Genomic DNA, 20,796 nt, shown 5'->3' on the forward strand with positions numbered 1-20,796 from the left:
CCCATATTAAAGGGTTATTGTGAGTTAAAAGTGGAATTTACAGCTCCTTGGGGGTCTAATATCACTTTCCCTCAGCCCAGCCCTGTTTTTCAGCTAAATACTGTAAGCAAACTACACATTTTTCATTCTAAAAGTCTTACAAATTTACACTGCAGACCTTATGCAATGTAACGAGCATTTAGATCCACGGCTCTTAAAACCTCTTTAAACAAGTGCAGCTTTTAGGCTATTTAAAAAGTTGAGAGGTATACTATCCGTCGCTAAGAGCCTGTCCCTGTCATATATTTAACCCCTTTTTTGACAGCCTTGTTTTTGCTGTTTTGGTCCTTAAAATAAGACTGGACATAGAACACACATTTGGCTGTTCTGAAGGTATTTTTACCAATGCTTTTCACATGCTTTCCAAAGGCTTGATCATGTTAGGGGTTTTATATGCTATAAATACACCACCTTCTTTTTTGTTGATTTTTTGTAGCGGCTAAAATAAGTTATAAATACAAAAAAAAATAAAAATAAAATAAAATCCTGTCTGCGAAAGGAGCTGAGACTCATGGTGGAAAAATATTTTGTTCTAAGCAGTAGAAACACGCTGTACAACCTTCAGACAGGTCTCTGCTCTGTTATTTCTGAAGGTAAATGTGTCAATTTCTTGGAAAGCAGTTATTTTATTAAGTAGCTAAATGTAGCAGACGGCAGAGGCGCTCTGGAGACAGCCTTTCGGGATTGTTGAATAAGGATGGTCTTAAATAAAGGTAGAAATACAAGGTCTGGAGGAACATCGCAGGCTGTTGATACACACTGTACAGCTACGTGAATACGCACCCAATGCAGGGAACGTCTAAGGAATGTTAAATACGTAGATTCGTGGAAGAGTAATGTAAATGCATACGGTCAGTTGGCACCAGCTCGCCAGAGCTTCTCAATCTCTCATCCTTTGTTTACAGTTTGCACTTGCGTAGTTCATAAGAGATGCCACGAGCTTATTATAACGAAGTGCGCTGGTTTAAAGAAACAGGAAACCAACGATGAGGTAAATATTTACATTAAAAAAACGATGTCTTTGTTAAAAAAAAAAAACAGAAAGAAAACATATTTCTGCTTACACACCCTTGCCGTCTGGCCACCATCTTTCCCGCCAGAGTGTCCTGCGGTGGTATTGTTCAGCGAAAGGCCTGTACCGCGACACCTTCGCTTAAGTGGTAGTTTTCATGTAATATATTGAAGAATAGCTTAAAAGATCCATATTCCTTAGACAGGAAATGACATAATGTTCTTCATCATCCGCATAAAACGGACTCTATTAACCGCTATAATATTCATGATCGTATACCTCTAATTAGGAGAACTGTCTGAAACATGGACATAAGCCAGAGGGATGGCATATCGATATTATACTAAATATATACTAAGTATATTTCCGTTATGTTCATGCCAATGGATCCATTGATCATTTAGCTTTAAGAAAACAACAATTATGTTGGGGGTGCTATCCACAGGGGCCATATACAGAATGCATTACCACTTGTGCCTATTATTATTTATTGTTTTATATGGCTTCTCTGTTACTCTTTTGGCAGGTTGGCTCCCAACGTTTTAGCGTCAATATGCCTCACAAGTTCAGTATCCATAACTACAAAGTACCTACGTTTTGTGACCACTGTGGTTCTTTACTCTGGGGCCTCATGAGGCAAGGTTTACAATGCAAAGGTAATTGTTAATTATATTACTAACAAATACGTTATGTTTCATTAGATATCATCCCTACTACGGTTGCCCAGAATGCCAAGATGATTTCCCCCAATAATTGTACAATCATGTACAATTTGCTAATTATTGCCAGGAATAATTCATTGTCATGAGAGGTTAAAGCAGGCACTGATAGGCTATTGCCATTCAAACTAAAAAAAACAAGGTCTTCAGTCATAATACGGGGCCCTTTAATTCTTGCTGTGGCCACGCCAGGGTGGACCGTTTCATAGTTTTTCCTTTGTCCCCTATGAAGTTTTATATCTAGAAATTCAGAATAGTAACTAGGCTGACATTTTATAATCTGTGCCACTAGAGGGCAGTGTAGGAGAACAGTTTGCTAAACTTTTCAAGTTTAAAAAAAATCTCCGAATTTGATGGAAAAAAGAAAAAAAGTAATGTGGACAATAATACATATCTTGTAATCTTCAAAAACAGACAAATTCACAATTAAAACGGGTCTATTTACTTTTAAAACTGTAGAAGAAAGTGGGGTTGACCTGCGCAAAAAGGAAGGTAAATAGTATCATGTATTTGTTATTATTATAATAATTATAAGCATTATTATTATTACTAATATAATATATAACAATGAATATATAATATTTAATTATGGAAGCTGTGTATCTAAAGTAATAAATGCTTATGTTTTCTCTCTTCTCCCAGTCTGTAAAATGAACGTACATAGACGCTGTGAATCTAATGTAGCACCAAACTGTGGAGTGGATTCTAGAGGAATAGCAAAAGTATTAGCCGATCTTGGCGTAACACCAGATAAAATCACCGCCGCAGGCCAGAGAAGGAAAAAGGTGAGAATTCACAATGGGTCCTGTCAAAGGGACAAAGCACACCTTGCTATAGGGTGTGGATATAAGTCAGTCATAAGTATATCCATACATAAAATAATACAAATGTTTGAATCAGCCCGTGGTTTGAAATTAATAAAGTATTCATCTGTCTTCTGACTGTGGTGTCAAGGGACAGTTTATTTTCCCATGCACCCTCACCTGCAAATAATGAGCTTTAATATACATTCTTTAACCTTAAGAAGAAGTTGCAGCTCCAGAGCTGCATTGCACCCCTGCCTCCGTACTTTAGCAGCCAGTTAGTGGCAAGAAATCAAGGAGTGCTTTCTGCATATGTGCAAGGAGGGTCTCCTTCGACCCCACTGTCACATGAGCCAACGCTCAAGCTGATTGGCAATAAGTATACAACCTGAGTGCAAGTATCAGAGGATGTATTTGGCTGAACACATCTCCTGCAAGCTAAGTAGATGTGGTTCTGAAGAAAACAGTAAATGCTTGGGGGATGGGGGAGCCTACAGAATCCCACCAAACATCTGCAATGGTGTAATGTATTAAAGTGTTTAATGTCCCTTTAAGTGCGCTGTCCTTGATTAGTCTAAGTGATACATATTCAAAAGAAAGTTCACTCCAAGATGTTTTCAGTACGCCATAAATACTCCATAAACTTTCCAGCATGCCTACCTTCCCAACATGTGCAATATCAAAACTTTTACTGAACGTTCACAACAGAAAATTCTGTTTTGTCACTGTATATTTCCATGGCCCAGGCTCCTTAACCAGTGATGTGGCCAGATAGCCATCATGCATTATACTGAAGCGGAATCTTAACTACATGTGTCTGCACAAAGCCAAATTAGGTCTCGGTAGGACAAGCCATGCTTGTCTCTTGAGGTAATATGAAAAAACATTCAGTGAACAGCTGAGTTTATATTCCCACAGACCTTTGCCTGCCACGCATCCTATGAGTCTCGCTGTAAGCCAGAACTCTGTGCCAGCTCCTACTCCCTTGTCGAGTCATGGGACAGTGGCATGACAAGAAGCATTACATGCTGCAACTCCGTGACTGGCACCGATTTAGTACTTTCACAAAGAGCAGATAACATTAAATATGCAGCAAAGAAATTAAGTGATGTTAAGAAAAATGACTGCAAATCACGAGGGCAAAAGAGGGAAAACAAAGGTGAAATTTTACCGCAGAAATAATTAAATACGTCTCCACGGCTCATCTGTAAACTAATAGCAGAACTAAGCTTTTTAAAGAGACATAGAAGCCTCTTTACAGTATATGACGTGTTTTGGGGAAACCATGCTTAATGTAAAGACCATTTAGACATTTGAAGACTATCTCCCAATCTTTCATCTTTATTCTTTCTTTTGATCCATCTTGGCTTTGCTAAGCACAGAACCCATAGATACCCCCTGCACGGTTACTCAACTGCAAAATATCTGAAAGAATGGGCACCAACAGCTTTGAACATATCATCTCATATGTTCTTAGGCACACAATGTTATAAGACTCTGTGGATCTTCTTCATAGACATGCATACCTCCCAACCATTGCGTTTTCATCTGGATGGTCTTCATGTTAGGGCACTGTCCAGCCCAAACCCCCACCTATCATCTGATCTCCCCCGACCACAATTGATTTTGCAGCGCAGACCTCATTCAAAGCCCCCACATTGGCTTCTCACAGTGCAGTTCAACCAAGCAAGGTGGCCAGATGGGTGAAGTAGGTAGGTTGTCCTGCCCCCAACCTGCCGTTGACTCTGCAGCCACCATTCCTTTAATCATATTCTTCAATGAAGGTGTCCAGATTTGGTCACCTGAAATGTTGGGGGGGGGGGGTATGTATATTTATAATGTGATCTTCTCAAGATCATTGGCTCATTATTCAAGAATAGAACACTGATTTTAAAGGTGAGTCTGTAGTCTCGCCTCATGCGATTGGATCATGGATACTGCTTTATTACGGGATCACTGGACTTGTTCCCCAGGGTGAAAGCGGCCAGTCCTGTCCTGGACATTTATGGAATCCCCTTGTGATTACCGCAGATTCTACTGAGGAACAGCCCCACAAGACGATAGCATTCTTATTTTTGTCAGTTCGAATAGATGTATTTGAGTACTCAACACTTTTTTCTTTGTTTTTTTCCCCAGTTAATTGCAGGCGCAGAAACACAACAGCCAGTTCCTGGGGGTCCATCTGTTGAAGATGACAGGTCGAAATCAGCTCCCACGTCTCCATGCGATCAGGGTTCGAATTTTTTTTTTTCCCCGTACAAAATTCGCTGAGATCTTTTCTGCTGATTCTGCTGATTTATGAACAGCCTTCATAAATGGGCTAAAGAAAAGGGCAATAAATGGCTGACATGTGGAAATGTTAAGGCTAACCATTGGCACATAGTAAGAGATAAGTATCATTTTGTAGCACTGTGTGTGCCACGCAGGTGTGCAGCTTTAAATCTACGGTTAAAAAAAAAGTAGTTTATAATTAAGGAGGTTCAAGATAATTTACATCTGTAGTGTACGCAATGGCATTTACAAAGAATATTTAATGATATATCTTTCCTTAAAAAGCACCGGAAAAACCCAGTGCCAAGTTCAGCTTTCTGTTATTGTAGAAATACTGGAAACCAGTTCCTGGCACTGACCTTGAAAGTCCTACACTTATCAGAAAGACAATGCCATCCTAGGCACCGCTAGATTTTTTCATTCCTCTCTGCAGAACTCTGCAGACCATTTTATCGATCTTGGTAACACATTTCCTGCAAAAATATAGGGTGAGGTGAAATGTTAACCTTTGGTTGGAACAAAATAAAAATCAAGATTTAAAAACCAAGCTTTTTACGCTCATACTTAATGAATACTTCTCGTTTCCGGTAGAATAATTCTCTCGTGTGTTCTTGTTGCTTACTTTTATCTTCACCAGAAATTAAAGAACTTGAAAACAACATCAGAAAAGCTTTGTCCTTCGATAATCGAGGTGAAGAACATAAAGCAGCAGGCACCACGTCAACAGAGAGCCAGCTGCCGATTCCCGGGGAAAATGGCGAGAATGGGGAGATCAAAATTCATCAGACGAAGAAGATAGGTCTGGAAGATTTCAATTTTATCAAAGTATTAGGAAAAGGCAGTTTCGGAAAGGTTCGTAATAACTAATTATCAACAAACTAACGGCTGAAATTAACAGCACTGTTTCATTTTAATGACTTGTGTTTTGGTGGAATTCACCTGGTCGGCGACCTAATTCAGTTACTCCTGTTCAGCTTCATTGTTATAGCTGATGTAGAACCTGTGACGATTCCTCGTAGTATATCAGCCTTTGCTTATGTTTAGCTGCTAAGCTCAAAATGTTCTAGGTAATGACCATGCATGGTCGGTTGGAATGTTTTTAGCCATTATATTTATCGTTAGTGGCTAGTGGGGTGCTCTTCGTCACCCCAATGCACCCGTGGGGCTGGTTGTCACTTGTCAGGCCTACATAAGTGATCGCCCTACAACATTTCTCTTAAATCAGTGGTTTTCAGGTCCACAAGGGCCACGTACATTTCATGCTCTTCGCTGTCTACTTTTCCAGTAACCAGCCCTGTTGTATCCTATTAGTAGCTATTTTAATTGGTTTCAGGTCATGCTCGCTGAGTTGAAAGGGAAAGACGAGGTGTATGCTGTGAAAGTCCTTAAGAAGGATGTGATTTTACAAGATGATGACGTAGATTGCACTATGACAGAGAAAAGGATCTTGGCACTAGCACGAAGACATCCTTATCTAACGCAACTCTACTGCTGCTTTCAGACTAAGGTACGGGCACAAAACTACATGACCTTTTTGTTCTTTACGTCATCATATCTAAAATAATCACTGGCTGCATACTCATTTTCTACATTGTAATGGAAGGTAAGTGAAAATATTCACAGAATGTTGACAAGCTTTCCAAGGGCAGCACCTTACCCTCTAGAAAATGTTCCCCCCCTACCATGGTGAGTGTGGGTCTCCCGTACTGGTTATATAGAGAAGTAATAGTTATCTGTTAGTATTTTGAAACTCAATGTATCTCTTATCTCTTATTATAACACTTCAAGTGGTTATGTGACTTTTTCCAAAATGTCCCCTCGCCGGCAGCATCTTTCGTGATTGAATTTCCACATTGTCATCCTACCCTTGCATGAGAGGGCACAAGCAAGGGAGTTTAACGCACACACGGGCAACTGGCATGGTGTGAAGAATAAGTGGAATTAAACATCTCAGGTTAAAGGAGCCATCTGGCTACCCTACTACCAATATTTTATTTCTGTTGTCAATCAATGGGTAAATTGCACATGTTGCCAAATCATGCAAGAAGAACTGAGCAGGGCTCAGCTGGCAGGGAAATACCATTCGCATTTCAAGTAAACAGGATCTGAATAACCTTAAGATAACAGCAGCGAGATATTTCTGTGTTTAACAATGTATGGCTGCAGATCTAAGCTCGGTGTTATTATTCAACAGAGGTTTATATACAGGAAATAGTTACACGCCGTACTGAGTTACAGTCCTCCGTAGAATCTGCGGTAATCACAAGGGGATTCCATAAATGTCCAGGACAGAGCTGGCCGCTTTCACCCCGGGGGAACAAGTCCAGTGATCCCGTAATAAAGCAGCGGACTGGTGTTGGGGTCTTCCCTTTGGTTGCTGTTTTGCTGTCCCATGATTCGGTGGCCCCCTGGATGTGTTTTTGCGTCTTGTATGTGCACACGTGCCGTTGCGTGTGGAGTCTTTTATGGCATGCCATTGCATCACGCAGGTCATGGTTAAATGTCAAAACATTTCTGTCTTGGATGGCATTTCGCACATTGACTTATTTGTAACCCAAACACCAAGTGCATGTCTGCACCCTCGTAGTGAACCTAATTGGTGGTCTTTTGGTGCACTTAGATTCCCAGAGTTACACATTGGCTGCATTTTGACTGTTGCTTTGCTGCCTGTCCTGACCCTTCTGTCTATTCATGGACTATTAGTTTTGGCCCCAAGTTCTGTTGGCGAGGGAGAAGCCGCCGAGTCCTGTTGGTCATAGTACAGGCTTAATTGAAGAGTTATGGGCAGAAAACGTACTCTCTTAGTTGTTCCCAGTTTGCCTTCCCCAAGTGTCTGGCCCTTTGACGTGGTTTTGTTACACCCGGGCGGCAACTGCTGACCTACCCCCTACCCAACCCTACGCTGCATATTTCCAGACCTTTCAGTGCATGTAGCTGTTTCACTAGTCCGTACATGAAAGATAAAATTGCAATGTAACAATATACTGTAGGTGAACCAAAGAAGGTGTACACCTTAGCCAGATTAAGATTACATAGGGCCCAGGGCACCAAACCTAATTGGGGTTCTTCTACCTCTATACAGAGGTAACGCAATGCATAGTTTTGCTCTGCCACAAGCCGTAGCTTTCTGAAGCTTATTGTGGGTTTTATTGGCATACAAAGTTATCTGCTACAACTTTACACAAATCCAGAGCCTGCAGTGGTGTAAGTAGATAGCAGAAAGTTAGGTTGCAACTGAAAACCCCATCAAAGCGAAGAGAAATTAACCTATATAGGCCTGCCGGTCACGTGGTGAGCACATTGGTGGATATGCGAAAAGAAACCAGGAACATGGCCCAGTGGGTTGCCTCAGGTCTTCCACTAGATGGTAGCAAATACCTTGGCTATGACTTTTGCGTCGCTTTATAACGATTGTTTGTCTGGACTGAAAGAACCTGATAAGGGATGGGCCGGCTACTCAAAATATCATCTGAAATGAACACGAAAAATGCTGCAGTAGAAAATGCCCAAAATGCCTACTTGCCCAAGAAAGCAGAAGACTCAAGCTGACCATGTTCTTATTCAGGAATCCAGGAACGTCAATTTATGATTTTATTATTACTTACATACAATTTACTGATATTTTAACAATTGATAGGGGGCTTCCAAATGGTAATTCAGTACTTACCTGAAGCCTAAAATCAAAATTACAATTTTTATATATTAATTTTATTTTATATATATAGCTGTCATTTTTCTTGGCCCAATTTTCTGGTCAGGTAGCCTTACTTAATAGAGCCTTTGTGTTTGCTACAAAGCTGGAGCTGTACTAAGTATAACCGCATTTCTTGGTTTTCTTTAATAAGCATCCCACATTTTTTATTTTTACTGAGAATTTAAAGAACATCTATTCCAGGAATGGAAATTAGTGACACTAAATATAGCTTCCAGTGTCTCTTGAGATGTGTGCAGTTATGACTTGTATGGGACAATAATCAGAGCGGCATAAACAGTACAGCGCTAACATTTAAGTGCAAATAACGAACACTTAAACATATTATTGGGGATATTGTTTTGCAAATAATAAAACATTAGAATAATATCAGCACGGACATTAAAGGGACCGTTTTCTGATGTAAAGACTCAAACTTTAATCAGTTCTTGGTCTTGTCTTGGATTTAAAATTAGCTTATGCGTATCCCATGCATGTTTACATTCCCTTACTGTTTTATTCTCTGACACACATCTGCTGGGAGGCTGTTCCACTTATCCGCCAGCTTTTCGGTAAAGTAAAATTTACGTTACATCTAAGCCTCTGACCCTCTAGTTCTAGACAGACTCCCATCAAAAGTGGTAGAGACTTATACAGTCATGGGATTTAACCATGTGTGGGATAGGCATATGGCTATCCTGACTCTAATACAGGACCAATGACGTATTAATACTAAAGGATCTCAATATGTATGGCTTGGAGGAGAGAAGAGAGAGATGGGCGTTGTGATAGAAATATTGAGGTTTATTTCAAAGGAGGAGGAGGAAGGTTAGAGCAAGAGGTTATAATCTAAAGCTTGAGGGTCAGGGATTTAGATGTAATTTAAGGAGGTTTAAGTATACTGAGAGGGTGGTAGATAAATGGAACAGACTGCCAGCAGAAGTGGTAGAGGATAATACACCGAGGGAATTTAAACATGGGATAAGCATATGACTATACTGAATCTAAGACAAGCACAAGGACTGATTAAGATTTGAGTCTTTATATCAGAAATAACGGGAAGACTAGATGGGCCGGATGGTTCTTACCTGCCAGCAAATTCTATGTTTCTGTGATGTCTTTATTGTAACGTTTATCATCGTGTGAAATATAGTCCGCTCTTCCAGCACTGGCTTCTCTGACTTTATACAGCGGCCAGGCTTAGGGCGCTGACTTCTGCACAACAAGAATAAAACAAAACATTGTGAATGAAGTGGTTTTTTTATTTACCATGACTTGATATTTTGGAACTTTCTCCAGTATCCATCTTCAGATAAGAGGTGAAGTTTTTTCCAAAGATAACTCTGTGATTTGCTTGAAATGCCAAGAAACTGCTTGCCTTGGTCAATATAATTCTATAATCAATAATAGTCAATAATAACTCCCTCCAGCATGCATTATTCCTTATTGAAGCATATTCTTAATCTTATAGTCATATTGAATTTGAAATATTCAAAGAAGATGTATCCTGTACGCTTTTCTGATTGGCTCCATTTTTTTCCTTTATAACACTTTTTTATATACATAACACTTTTTTATAACACAAAATCTAATATCAAGTACATAATTAAAAGTGTCTTATAGCAGTGTTTTTATACTCTACTGTCTAATGTCAACATTTTTTTCATGACGTGGCCACTTTAAATTTCTTAAGTCTGTGGAAACATTGAAACCACAGTCAATCCTGCAAAAAAAAAATATATTTAATAGGCAGCAAAGGCACATTAGATCTCGGTTAAATAGTCTAAAATGAGTGTTACCTGAATATTGACAGATTACATGTATATACACTATATGACCAAAAGTATGTGATCACCTGACCATCACACCTGTATGAGCTTGTTAGATATCCCATTCAAAAACTCTGAGCATTAACCCCCTTCAGAATTGAAAGATTTTAGTACCCTTTGTACTGTTTACCATATGTGGGTTTAATATTTCCCTTTTCCATGCTTGATGTTTATGCACAACTTATTCATCTTTTATCCCCCCAAAAATAGGGCTTTCATTTGAAACCATAGAAACATGCAAGAAAATTGTGAGTGCTAGTATGTAAAAACCTATACTGACAAAAAAAAAGAAAAAACTGTTTATGTTCAGCAACATCCCCTCATTACAGACATATGCATTTTTTTTATGTTCTAGAGGACTAGATCCATCCCTTACAAAGTACTCTATAGGGTACTTTTTTTTATAATATTTTTAGTATTGTTGGGGCTTTTTTTTCTTTTTTTTTTTTTCATTTCTTTTTTTCATTTTTATTTTTTTAACTTTTTCCCTTTGTTTGACGAGGGGGAAACGTTGTTTCTCACTCTCTTCTCTTCAATCTCCCCTGCACTGATCGCACTGTGACCACAGGCAAGGCTCCATAGACTACTGGGTTTCTCCTGTCTTCCAGTGACCCTCCGGTGGGCGACAGCAAATGGCCAAATTACACAATTTGGAATTCGTAATGTAACAGCGTACAGACACTTGCGCCAAATGTCATTACACACGATCGGTCAGCTGGAATCAAGCAATGCTGGCACTGGGGGAATCCAGGCTGTCAATGAAATCAGTACATATTGGTTCGTACTAATGGTCTACAAAGCTTTTTAGGACGTACTAGTACGTCCATATGGTAGCAAAGGGGTTAATATGGAGTTTCCCCTCCCCTTTTGCAGTTATAAAAGCCTTCATTCTTTCAGAGGCAGTTTGGAGCTCTGTAGTGAGTGATGCTGTACACACAGCAGCACTCGGCAGCCCTGGTCTGTGAGTGTGCGCGATCTACCTCTTCATGACTGAACTTCCACTTCACGGTAATAGCACAATAATAGCGCTTACAGCGGACCGGGGAAGATCAGTAAAGCAGAAATTCCACAAACTGGCTTGTGGCCAAGGTGGCATCCCCTGGCAGTGCCACGAAGTCACGGAGCTCTTCTGCACGACCCATTAAACAGTGTTTGTCTATGAAGGCAACTGCCTATGTGCTTGATTTTATACACCTATTAGCGATAGTTATGTCTCAAACACCTAAACTCAATAATTAGGAAGGGTGTCCACATACTATATAAAGTACATATATATGGCTGCTTTCATCCAACATAAAGTTAGCTTCTTTCCTCCCCAAATCAAACATAAATTTACTATTTTCCTTTTACATTGTGTAAAGGCATATGCACATCCATCTTTAGTTTATGATCCGGGTGTGTCTGCCCCAGGCTTCTAATAGATAAATTATGTTATAGTTTATGTCCAAGATTGTTTCATTTTAATTATCTTTAGAAGATTACACTAGGATTTCTGTCTTTCTAAATGATGTTATGTTAAACGTGAAACAGATTTTATTCTAGAATCAAGCTTTGGGTAACAATAACTAAATAAGACGCATTATGTGTTACATATTTGCATCCTGTGTTAAACATAATAACAGATATTATGACCTTGTGTTTTTTACTATAAAATATTCCAATGGTTGGACTTTATTTGTGCAAGTTATGATTTTACGATTTTACTGGAAATGGATAAAGGCCATTTTTGGATGACATCATCTGTTTTTTTTAATGACTATATAAAATAAGTAGGTTGGTCATCCGCGGTTTTAGTATTGATCCGCCTTTCACTGGCACAAAACCTTGGTACACGTGATTTATAATAAGGAAGTAAATTCACAAAAAAATATCCCAACATCATGTAAAAGGCGATGATATGACCCCTTTAACATTGAAAATATGTTTACAGTTGGGCAACGGATGTTAGAAGAAGAAAAAAACTCCATTTATTTGGAGTCTCGTCATAAGCCAAACGCTTGTATTAAACAACAGATAAGTAAGCTAAAATCTTAGCTTATTGGGGATTCCAGCCAGTGGAAAGTGTGATTGTGGGAACTATAAAACTTCAAATATGATCCATGGCATGTTTATCACACCTTTATACTAACCCGTGGGGATCAAACCTCTTACTTAAAATATGTAATGTTCTTATTACAAGTAGAATTTTGAGCAAGAATATCTGTATCAGTTTTATTACTAAATTATATTACGCTTTATTTATAGAACCGCCTGTGGATTACAGTAGGGGAAGCGTTAACGGTAACGTTAACACTGACAGTATACAAAATTGACAATAACCTAAATAAATTAAGACATACTGGGACACAATAGAAGCAGAAGCCTTATCTATAGCCTCAGGCCGGCATATGATTGTACTGTGTTGTGACAAGGCAGTAGGTGGTGGAGATTTTGGAAAGAAGAAGTAGGAGTGGGTTAGTGGTAGAAGAAAGAAGAAGTAGGAGTGGGTTAGTGGCAGAAGAAAGAAGAAGTAGGAGTAGGTTAGTGGTAGTCGGTCAATGAGTAGATTTCTATCCGTTTGTGGAGGTCTTTTAGGTTTGAGAAGGGCTGGGAGCCGCAGCAGAGTTGTAGGTTAGTAGATGGTGGTCAGACAGTGAGAAGACGGTGTTAGGGAACTGGGAGCAGGTGAAGGATAACAGATTAGAGGCAATAGGGAAAAGGGGTTGTCGATGGGTATATCAATGTTTTTTCATATATTGTTTACTTCTCATGTTTTATTTAGAAAAAAAAAATCACACGTGCACCATCCATTACCTTGTTTGTCCTCTGCAGCTGGGTTCACCATATTGGTTGGACCTTAACTGTCCATATGGGTTTGTTTAACAAAGGTAGAGTTGTGGTTAAAACTCCCTCGCTTCACTATTTATTATGAAGAACCAACACGTGCACGTTTCTCTAGAGCTGAGCAGGCCCTGAAGAATGTATAATTCAGTGGGTGAGGAGACGTTGAAGAAATCTCACTGATTTAACTATGGATTATACATGGCCAGCCAACCTCTTCCTGCAGCAGAAGCTCGATAGGATTATATGTTCATAATGTATGAACACTATCAGTAATTTTCACTTTAGTGAATAGACACTATAGAGTGTAAGCCTTTTATAGTGCCCTGAAAAGATAGGAAAATGAATATTAAATGCAGAAGTGGGCACAGCATACATATATGTGCTCCACATGCATGTCTGCTTCTTCTCAATGACCCGGCCAGCATAACAGGGCCCTGGAGGTAAGTCCCGAAAACATGTTTCACATTAAAAGGCTACCTAAAAAATATTATAAAATATAACTGTAGCTTGATTCGTTGATATCTTAAATATAGGATTTGCTGCTTTATAATATTAATAATAATAAAAAAATGTTAGTGAATATTCCCAACCTTCTAGTGATTCTATCAGGAACCAAAGGGCTCAACACATATATTGTAGATTGTTTAAATTGTTGCCACTTAGATAACATAAGAATTACCGACCCCAACGAATTACCAAATTCTTATTCCCATATTTTTCTTGTATAAACATATAAAAATGTTTAGTTTACTTCCCCTAGGAATATAAACAGTAAATTATTTTATTGGCCTTGTTACGCAGGAAAACATATTTAATCTCCTTGAGAACTGATTTTTTTTTGTTTTATGGAGAAAGCTTAATATAGTTTCCGTACGTATATTTATTTGTATAATGTTTTAATTAAGAAGACATTAGTAGCTTGTCACAAAAAAACACTAAACCTCAGCCCTCGTCATTCAATTTATAGCCAAGGCACCCAAATTCATTAGGTCAAGACAGCAAGGGCGAATTAAAGAACTACTTTAGGAACTTTCTGGCGGTATGCTCACCGATTCTGTAAAAACATGGAAATATTTTACTGCTCAGCCTGTTATATGTGGAATTGAAATACTGAATTTACATTTGTAGAAAACTGCATTGGGGTTTTGTTTTATTTTTACTTATCCAGTATTTTTACGCTTGCTAGTTTTTTTACATATGAAATTCTACTGGGCCATTTCACCTTCCGGGATCCCACACACATCATGGATTCAGTTCATGACAGGAGAATTGGGCTTGTGCACGTGCTTCCAGATCATTAACATGACACAGAGATCATGGAGAAGCCTGATGAGATATCAGATTTGGTGCAAATGTTAGTGGCGAACCAGGAGACATATGCCCGCACTGCTTTTGTCCCCTAAACAGAGCGCCATTCCATGCATTTTGGGTATTGTGCTTGGTACAATTGGCTAACGCTGCCGACAGTACCAATAGCCCATGAGAACAGCTGGCAGCCGGGTCATAGAGCTGGCTGTATGGATTGTTGGCGGTGATACAGAGTTACCTAAGAGGCAAAATATAAAAACTTCATTCTATAGATGGCACCTTTTTTTATTCCTCTCTCTACTTACCAGCCAAGTAGATTATCTTTCTTATATTTGTAATATTTATGCTTAAATAAGCAGTGGCCGCATGTTCAAGCAAACATGGGTTAGTTGCATTTGTACCAAAGAAGTCTCAAGTGACACCATCTGAATGTCTAGATATACTAAATTGGGGTTTCTCAATTTACCTTTGTAGTAGTTTGCTTTAAAGGTTCCTAGTCTTCGGTGTAACTGGATGGCAATGGAGTTGGTTATTAATCAGATTAGATATAGATAGCATATGATGTCTGTATCCTCTCTCCAATTATGACTGTGCTCGATGGGGTCTTTAAAAACTCTTACTGTCCTGGTTTTGAGCATGGATCTATAATAATGCTCACCCTTAAAATAGTTATTAGATTATTAAAGACTGGGCAACCTCTTTATTTCCTCTTTTAGTGGAAGCTAAATTGTATGTATATATATATATATATATATATATATATATACATATACACAAAAGATATACAAATATAAACATCTGGACCCAAATCCACCTGTCTTACTGTTGTAGGAGCTCATAATGTCTGCGGATTTTATCCCAGTGTCCTACAGCCCTAAAAGCCACAATTATGTGTTGATAAATGAAATTGTGTGAAACAATACACTCAGCGGATGTGCCGGCACCGGAAGTTGTATACGCGTATTGCGTAGATGTCCCCCGCCGGCCCCGCAACACAACCTGGGAGTCTGCTCTGGTAAGTCTTGGGGGCAGAGGTAAAACGGATCGTGCGGACGGTCACCGGCTGCGGCAATGCGCGTAAACAACCTCCGCTGCCGGCACGTCTGCACGATGTGCTTTAACAATCTCCCGTGCCGGGACTCCCCCCCCCCCCCCGTGGGAAGTGATGGCAGGGGAGGCTGTCTGAGCGTATCGGAGAGTAGGGTACATGTCCCCTGCACCGCTGCGGGGGATCTGTATCCTAACCCCGCTGCCTGCCCGGCGTCCGGAACTGCATGTCCCGGGCGTCGGGCGCTAGACCCCGAATATAGGCCGCACCCCCACTTTAAAGACTTAAAGTGGGGGGAAAAAGTGCGGCCTATATTCGAGCCAATACGGTATATATATTCTCTTAATCAGTGTCGGCGGCTTTCCATTTTATCCATTTGCCTGCAGGCGTCTATATTTACTGTATATATATATTTATAAAGCACATCTTGCTTATTTATTCTTTAGCTAAACAACTGTATCACTCACTAAAGAGATTTTAGGCAAATAATGCAGCGCTCACCCTGATTAATGATACTGCTTACAAACAAATAAAACAAATATTTGCCCGCGGAGGATGCCCTGTGAACTCGCTATGCCCTGCAAACATTTTTTTTTATTAACATCCTCAGCTTCTGTGACTTCTGTGTGTGTTGTTTCTGTTATCTACATTGTTTTTCTGAACTCTTAATAAAATAACATTTATGTTTATTTAACCCCTTAAGGCTAGGGCAATTTTACATTAGTCATTTCAGCCATAGCCATACCTATTGCACAATATTCATTTGAACTAAAATAGAAAATAAAATAGCAAAGGATTTTAGACCACAGCAATCTCTCTTATAACTAGATGATGTCACCCCTGATGTCATTGTGATATTATGAGGTCCCTTTAAATATTTTGTTTTGTTATTATAATTTTCCTTTTAAAATAGTTTTCTAATATCCCTCTTTGCTGATCACGTATTGTTCGGGATGCAGTACTTCCAAGTATTTCCAATTATTTTATGGATATCCATTTCTAGTCCTTAATTAATGTGAGTGTAACACGTTTCTTTATAGAAGAATACACGAGAATCTTTAACATGTCAAGTATTTTCTGAGATATTTGTTACAAATTTCCCATCAAATTTTTCATAATAAAAAATAAAATAAAAATCAAAACCCATAAAGTGATGTCATACTGAGATAACATTGCATCATACCACTCTAGTCATTGTGAAGTGATATAAATGTAGAAATGGTTCAAGCTGTTTAGGAAACTGCACAACTTAACACCAATAATTGTGTTTAAAACAGTAAACTTGGTAACCTAAATGATATTTGTGTAAAGGTCACATTCCTCCTTTATTTCCACCTAACCCTCATTGTGTCATTACTCATAATTAAATGAGAAACGTCATTAGAATTCAATTTGCCGTTTGTATTCATAGTGAGCTGTGCTGAAAAATTTTATTCCCGTGGAACTTATTGTGAATATTGCACAACGTTTCACGGGAGCACTAGTGCTTGCTGACATCATGATGCACACAAAGACTATATTTACTTTCTGAACGTTGTGGTCTAAACATCGTTATATAACAGGCCACAGAAGCTTTTGGCAGAAAGGTTTTGCCCAACTCTGCTGAGATCAGTTACAATAGTGGCACTTTGTACCCTGTACCATGCATGTCTGATGATTCAAAGCCTTTAGCTGATAAGCGAATTCAGGTAATGTCCCTAAGATGTTGTGGGTGATGGACGATGCCAAGCACAATGTCTATCTTCCTGCCTGAGGAATGCGATTTGGTGTACTTAGGAGGAAGAGGAATGTTAGCATCCAGACAAGTCATTCTATAACTATCTTGGCAAACCACACAGAAATTTAAACAACAATGGGCCAATTTTATCAAGGTAGGGATGGAACCGTTCGGGGTCAAAGTGTAGGGACCCGGCTGGATATCGGGAATAGAAGCCCAAGGGCTGGAGTAGGCAAGAAGGAGGATGAGGTCGCATAGTGCTTATGGAATAATAACTACAGATTGTTTCCAGCTTTGTTTTGGTAAATATGGAGCCAGTTGTGTATTATATCTATTTTTCCACTTACTTTTGTTTGTGTTTGAAAAGGTAACTTTGAATAGTGCCAAGTTCCATAGGTATGAAGACCCTAAGCATTTCTTGTGGTAACACCTTCTGCCAGAACGGTTGCATGAGCCGCACTACTGCTGAGAATGTCTGGATCTCTATGTCGAGAGCTCTGAAAAAGGTACCTTGGGTTGCAATGCATTCGCTGTTGTGCATCACTTCACAATCCAATGTTTCAGATTAAATGAAAAACATTTCCTAGACCCGCAGGTCTTCATTATTGGCTAATTTTAGATTAATTCTTCAGGAGCCAGACAATGGATGACAAAATTAGGGGTCTGCTCTCTGATAAGGTTAAGCTGTACCTTTGGTCCATTGAAAACGTATGTTTTCTCAATTAAGGTATGCCTTTATTAAACAGTACACATTGTTCGGTTCAATGTGAAAAAGGATACTTTATGAATGTTCTCCAAGTCAACGACGGTTTGCAGTCTTCAAGCTGTTTCCCAGACGCAACAAGAACATTGTGTCTTGGCAGACTGGGTGGGGAAAATGTGATCTTCCAATAAAGAAATCCAAACTATGAAAACTAGTCTCCCAAGATCTTATCGCTCTGCGACAAAGTGTTGTTCTAAATGATTTCTTCCAGCTACTTCTTAGTCCAGCGTGTAAAAAAAAAAAAAAATTTCTTAAAATGAAGTATTTCATATGCAGACAATATAAGTAAATATTTAGAGGGAATTAAGGAGAAAGGGGTACTGATCAAGAATATGTTCCCAACCTTTCTTCCTGTTCTAAAAAAATATTATTTATATTCTATTTTATTTATCTCGGACCAATTTAAGCAGTGCTTCTTACGATACATACATTTAAAGGGTATGATAAAACTAGAACTCATAGGCAAAACTATTACAACCATTTGTAGACTGAACATCAAACATATAGATTCCAGTTGCCCATTGTTATGTACTTTACGTAGAAAACATTTTTGGATCTGCACTACATATCCCCATTATTCATGGTGTCTCATATATGCTTAATCGTTGCCATAATCTGATGTAATTGTAGCCCCTTAAAAAATGTTACATAACCTTCTGCTAACATGTTTAGACTGTTTAAAGCCATGTTTGGCAGAAATGACATCCTATTGTGATGATGTGATGATGGCATAGGAGAGAAGTCAGAACATGCAGCACTCAGATTTGATTAACAAGGAAAAACATGTCAAACTCCCCATAAAAAATGGGGTAGAACATTACATAATAATTATCCGTAAAAAAGTAAGAGTTTAGAACTTTGATCTACAGAGGAGATTTAGATGTTTTTATGTGTGTGTTTGATACGTACACATTACACAAAGCATTTATTAACAGTTACCACAATAACATATATTGTTGGCTTGTACATATCATGAATGCTTATTCAGATTATTGTGCAGCGCAAATCATACGTCCCTTATTTACAATCAAACAATGGGGAAATATAAAAGAGGAAATATGTAGGGGGCAAGCTGTAAAAAACAAAAAAAAAGGAGAGAGAGAGAGAGATGTGATGATTTGGAATTTTACACCCATTATGTTAAGTCGCAAACGCTGATATGCATATGGGCCCCTTATTTGATTTATTATTGTTTTTTTTATTGGCAATACATATCTAAAATACATAACTTTAATATTATTGGTTCATTAGTATAGGTAAAAAATAAAGGTAAAAAGTTTTTCTTCTAGAAGAATAAAATGTCAGTATATATTATTTGATGTAGCTGTTCTTAAGAACAAATAAACCTATTTTCTTGGTATGCCATCACATTTAGATTGAATATCGTTGAATATGTTGTATGTGGACCTGGTTAAAAAACAGTGATTTAAAGGGTAAGTCCAATGGAAAAAATATTATTCCTATTAGCCCTTGAGCATATTATCCAGTTTTGAATACAGGAATGTATTTTAGCAGTGAGAAAAACCTGCTGTTATCTCATATCGTTCCAATAAACTTCCTTTATCAGTAGACCTGGAGGCTGCCATGGTTGTCTGCTGTTATGTCTCAAACATCACGCTGAGCTCATGCTTTATGGCAATGATAATGAAGTTCGATCCTCTATAGACTTTCATTAGTCAGAGTTGCTGGCTGAGTGATTAAGATCGAGCCATTCTATTGTTTACCACTGGCTGTATGTTAAGGAGTCGGAGTGTTTGTCTAGTAGACTGGGCTGACATGAAAACTACAAATGGCTAATATGCATCTGTCTGAAAACATTATATTATACAATAAACTAGAACTGTTTAAAAAAAAAAAAAAACACACAACATTTTTGAAAACTTTTTTTTGATCGAATACTAAAAATAAAACAATTAGTGGAAGTTCCCATTTACAGGTTGCCTCTTAAACCCATAGGATCCTGCAGTCACCCTCACTGTAGTCAGCCTATTCTAAATTTGTGTCCATTAATGGAAAGCTAGAACAGACTATTTATGTGAATACACCCGATTGCTTGCATTTAGCAATTGTAAAGTTGCTTACATATTATAATAATATATTCCAGTTTTCTGCCAACTCTTACCAGTGGAATTTTTTGATTAATGCTTTTATGAGACACACCTGTTTATTCAATACCCTCTATTATGAAAGGATTGTGACCTTAGCTGGCGCAGAGCCCGTGTTTATAACTCTGCAGTGTTTGCCATGTAACATAATTCTAGGTAAAGAAGGTGTGCCCTATACGGTAATTACATATACATTGGTTTCTGTTGGTGTTTTTCTAAATATTTAAGTAAATCAAATGGGAATTATCTTTGAGGTTCCAGTCTTACATTTCTTCGAAACTGAATAAAGTAAATATTAAATAAAACAATAATAATGCATAATTACACAGTGTTTTATGTAGGAACATATTTTCTTATATAGCTTTTCAAAAGGCAATTATCAAAACTATTGCATTAAAATGTCTAATTTGCACATATTACTTTTTATTGCAGTGGAAGTAACATGTGATCTTTTTAGATGTTACAACAACCTAGCAAGGTCTTTAAGGTTCGTAAGCCTCGGAATCTTGTTGTCCTGCTGAGTTCTACCCCTGTCCCGAAAAGCAGGACAGCGGTATAGAGTGACAAAATCTAGACTGTCCAGTGCAAATCGGGACAGTTGAGAGGTATAGGCTAGTACATTCCCTTCTAGGATACAGCTAAAATATAAAACAAACAAAAAAGAAAAA

At 38.4% G+C, this 20,796-nt stretch overlaps 1 protein-coding gene across 1 annotated transcript in view; it reads left to right on the top strand.

Annotated features, from left to right (window-relative positions):
- Positions 1 to 20,796, top strand: part of LOC149303153 (protein kinase C epsilon type-like) — a 154,784-nt gene that overhangs the window by 94,966 nt on the left and 39,022 nt on the right. Inside the window, exons 5-10 of the mRNA XM_089481650.1 lie at positions 945 to 1,030; positions 1,578 to 1,707; positions 2,413 to 2,555; positions 4,710 to 4,806; positions 5,482 to 5,696; positions 6,178 to 6,351. Of these exons, the coding sequence (XP_089337776.1) occupies positions 945 to 1,030; positions 1,578 to 1,707; positions 2,413 to 2,555; positions 4,710 to 4,806; positions 5,482 to 5,696; positions 6,178 to 6,351 (845 nt within the window). The remainder of the gene's footprint in view (positions 1 to 944; positions 1,031 to 1,577; positions 1,708 to 2,412; positions 2,556 to 4,709; positions 4,807 to 5,481; positions 5,697 to 6,177; positions 6,352 to 20,796) is intronic.

The sequence above is a fragment of the Sceloporus occidentalis genome, unplaced genomic scaffold, assembly GCF_023333645.1.
Source record: "Sceloporus occidentalis isolate IW3139 unplaced genomic scaffold, rSceOcc1.0.p SCAF_15, whole genome shotgun sequence".
Taxonomy (NCBI): domain Eukaryota; kingdom Metazoa; phylum Chordata; class Lepidosauria; order Squamata; family Phrynosomatidae; genus Sceloporus; species Sceloporus occidentalis.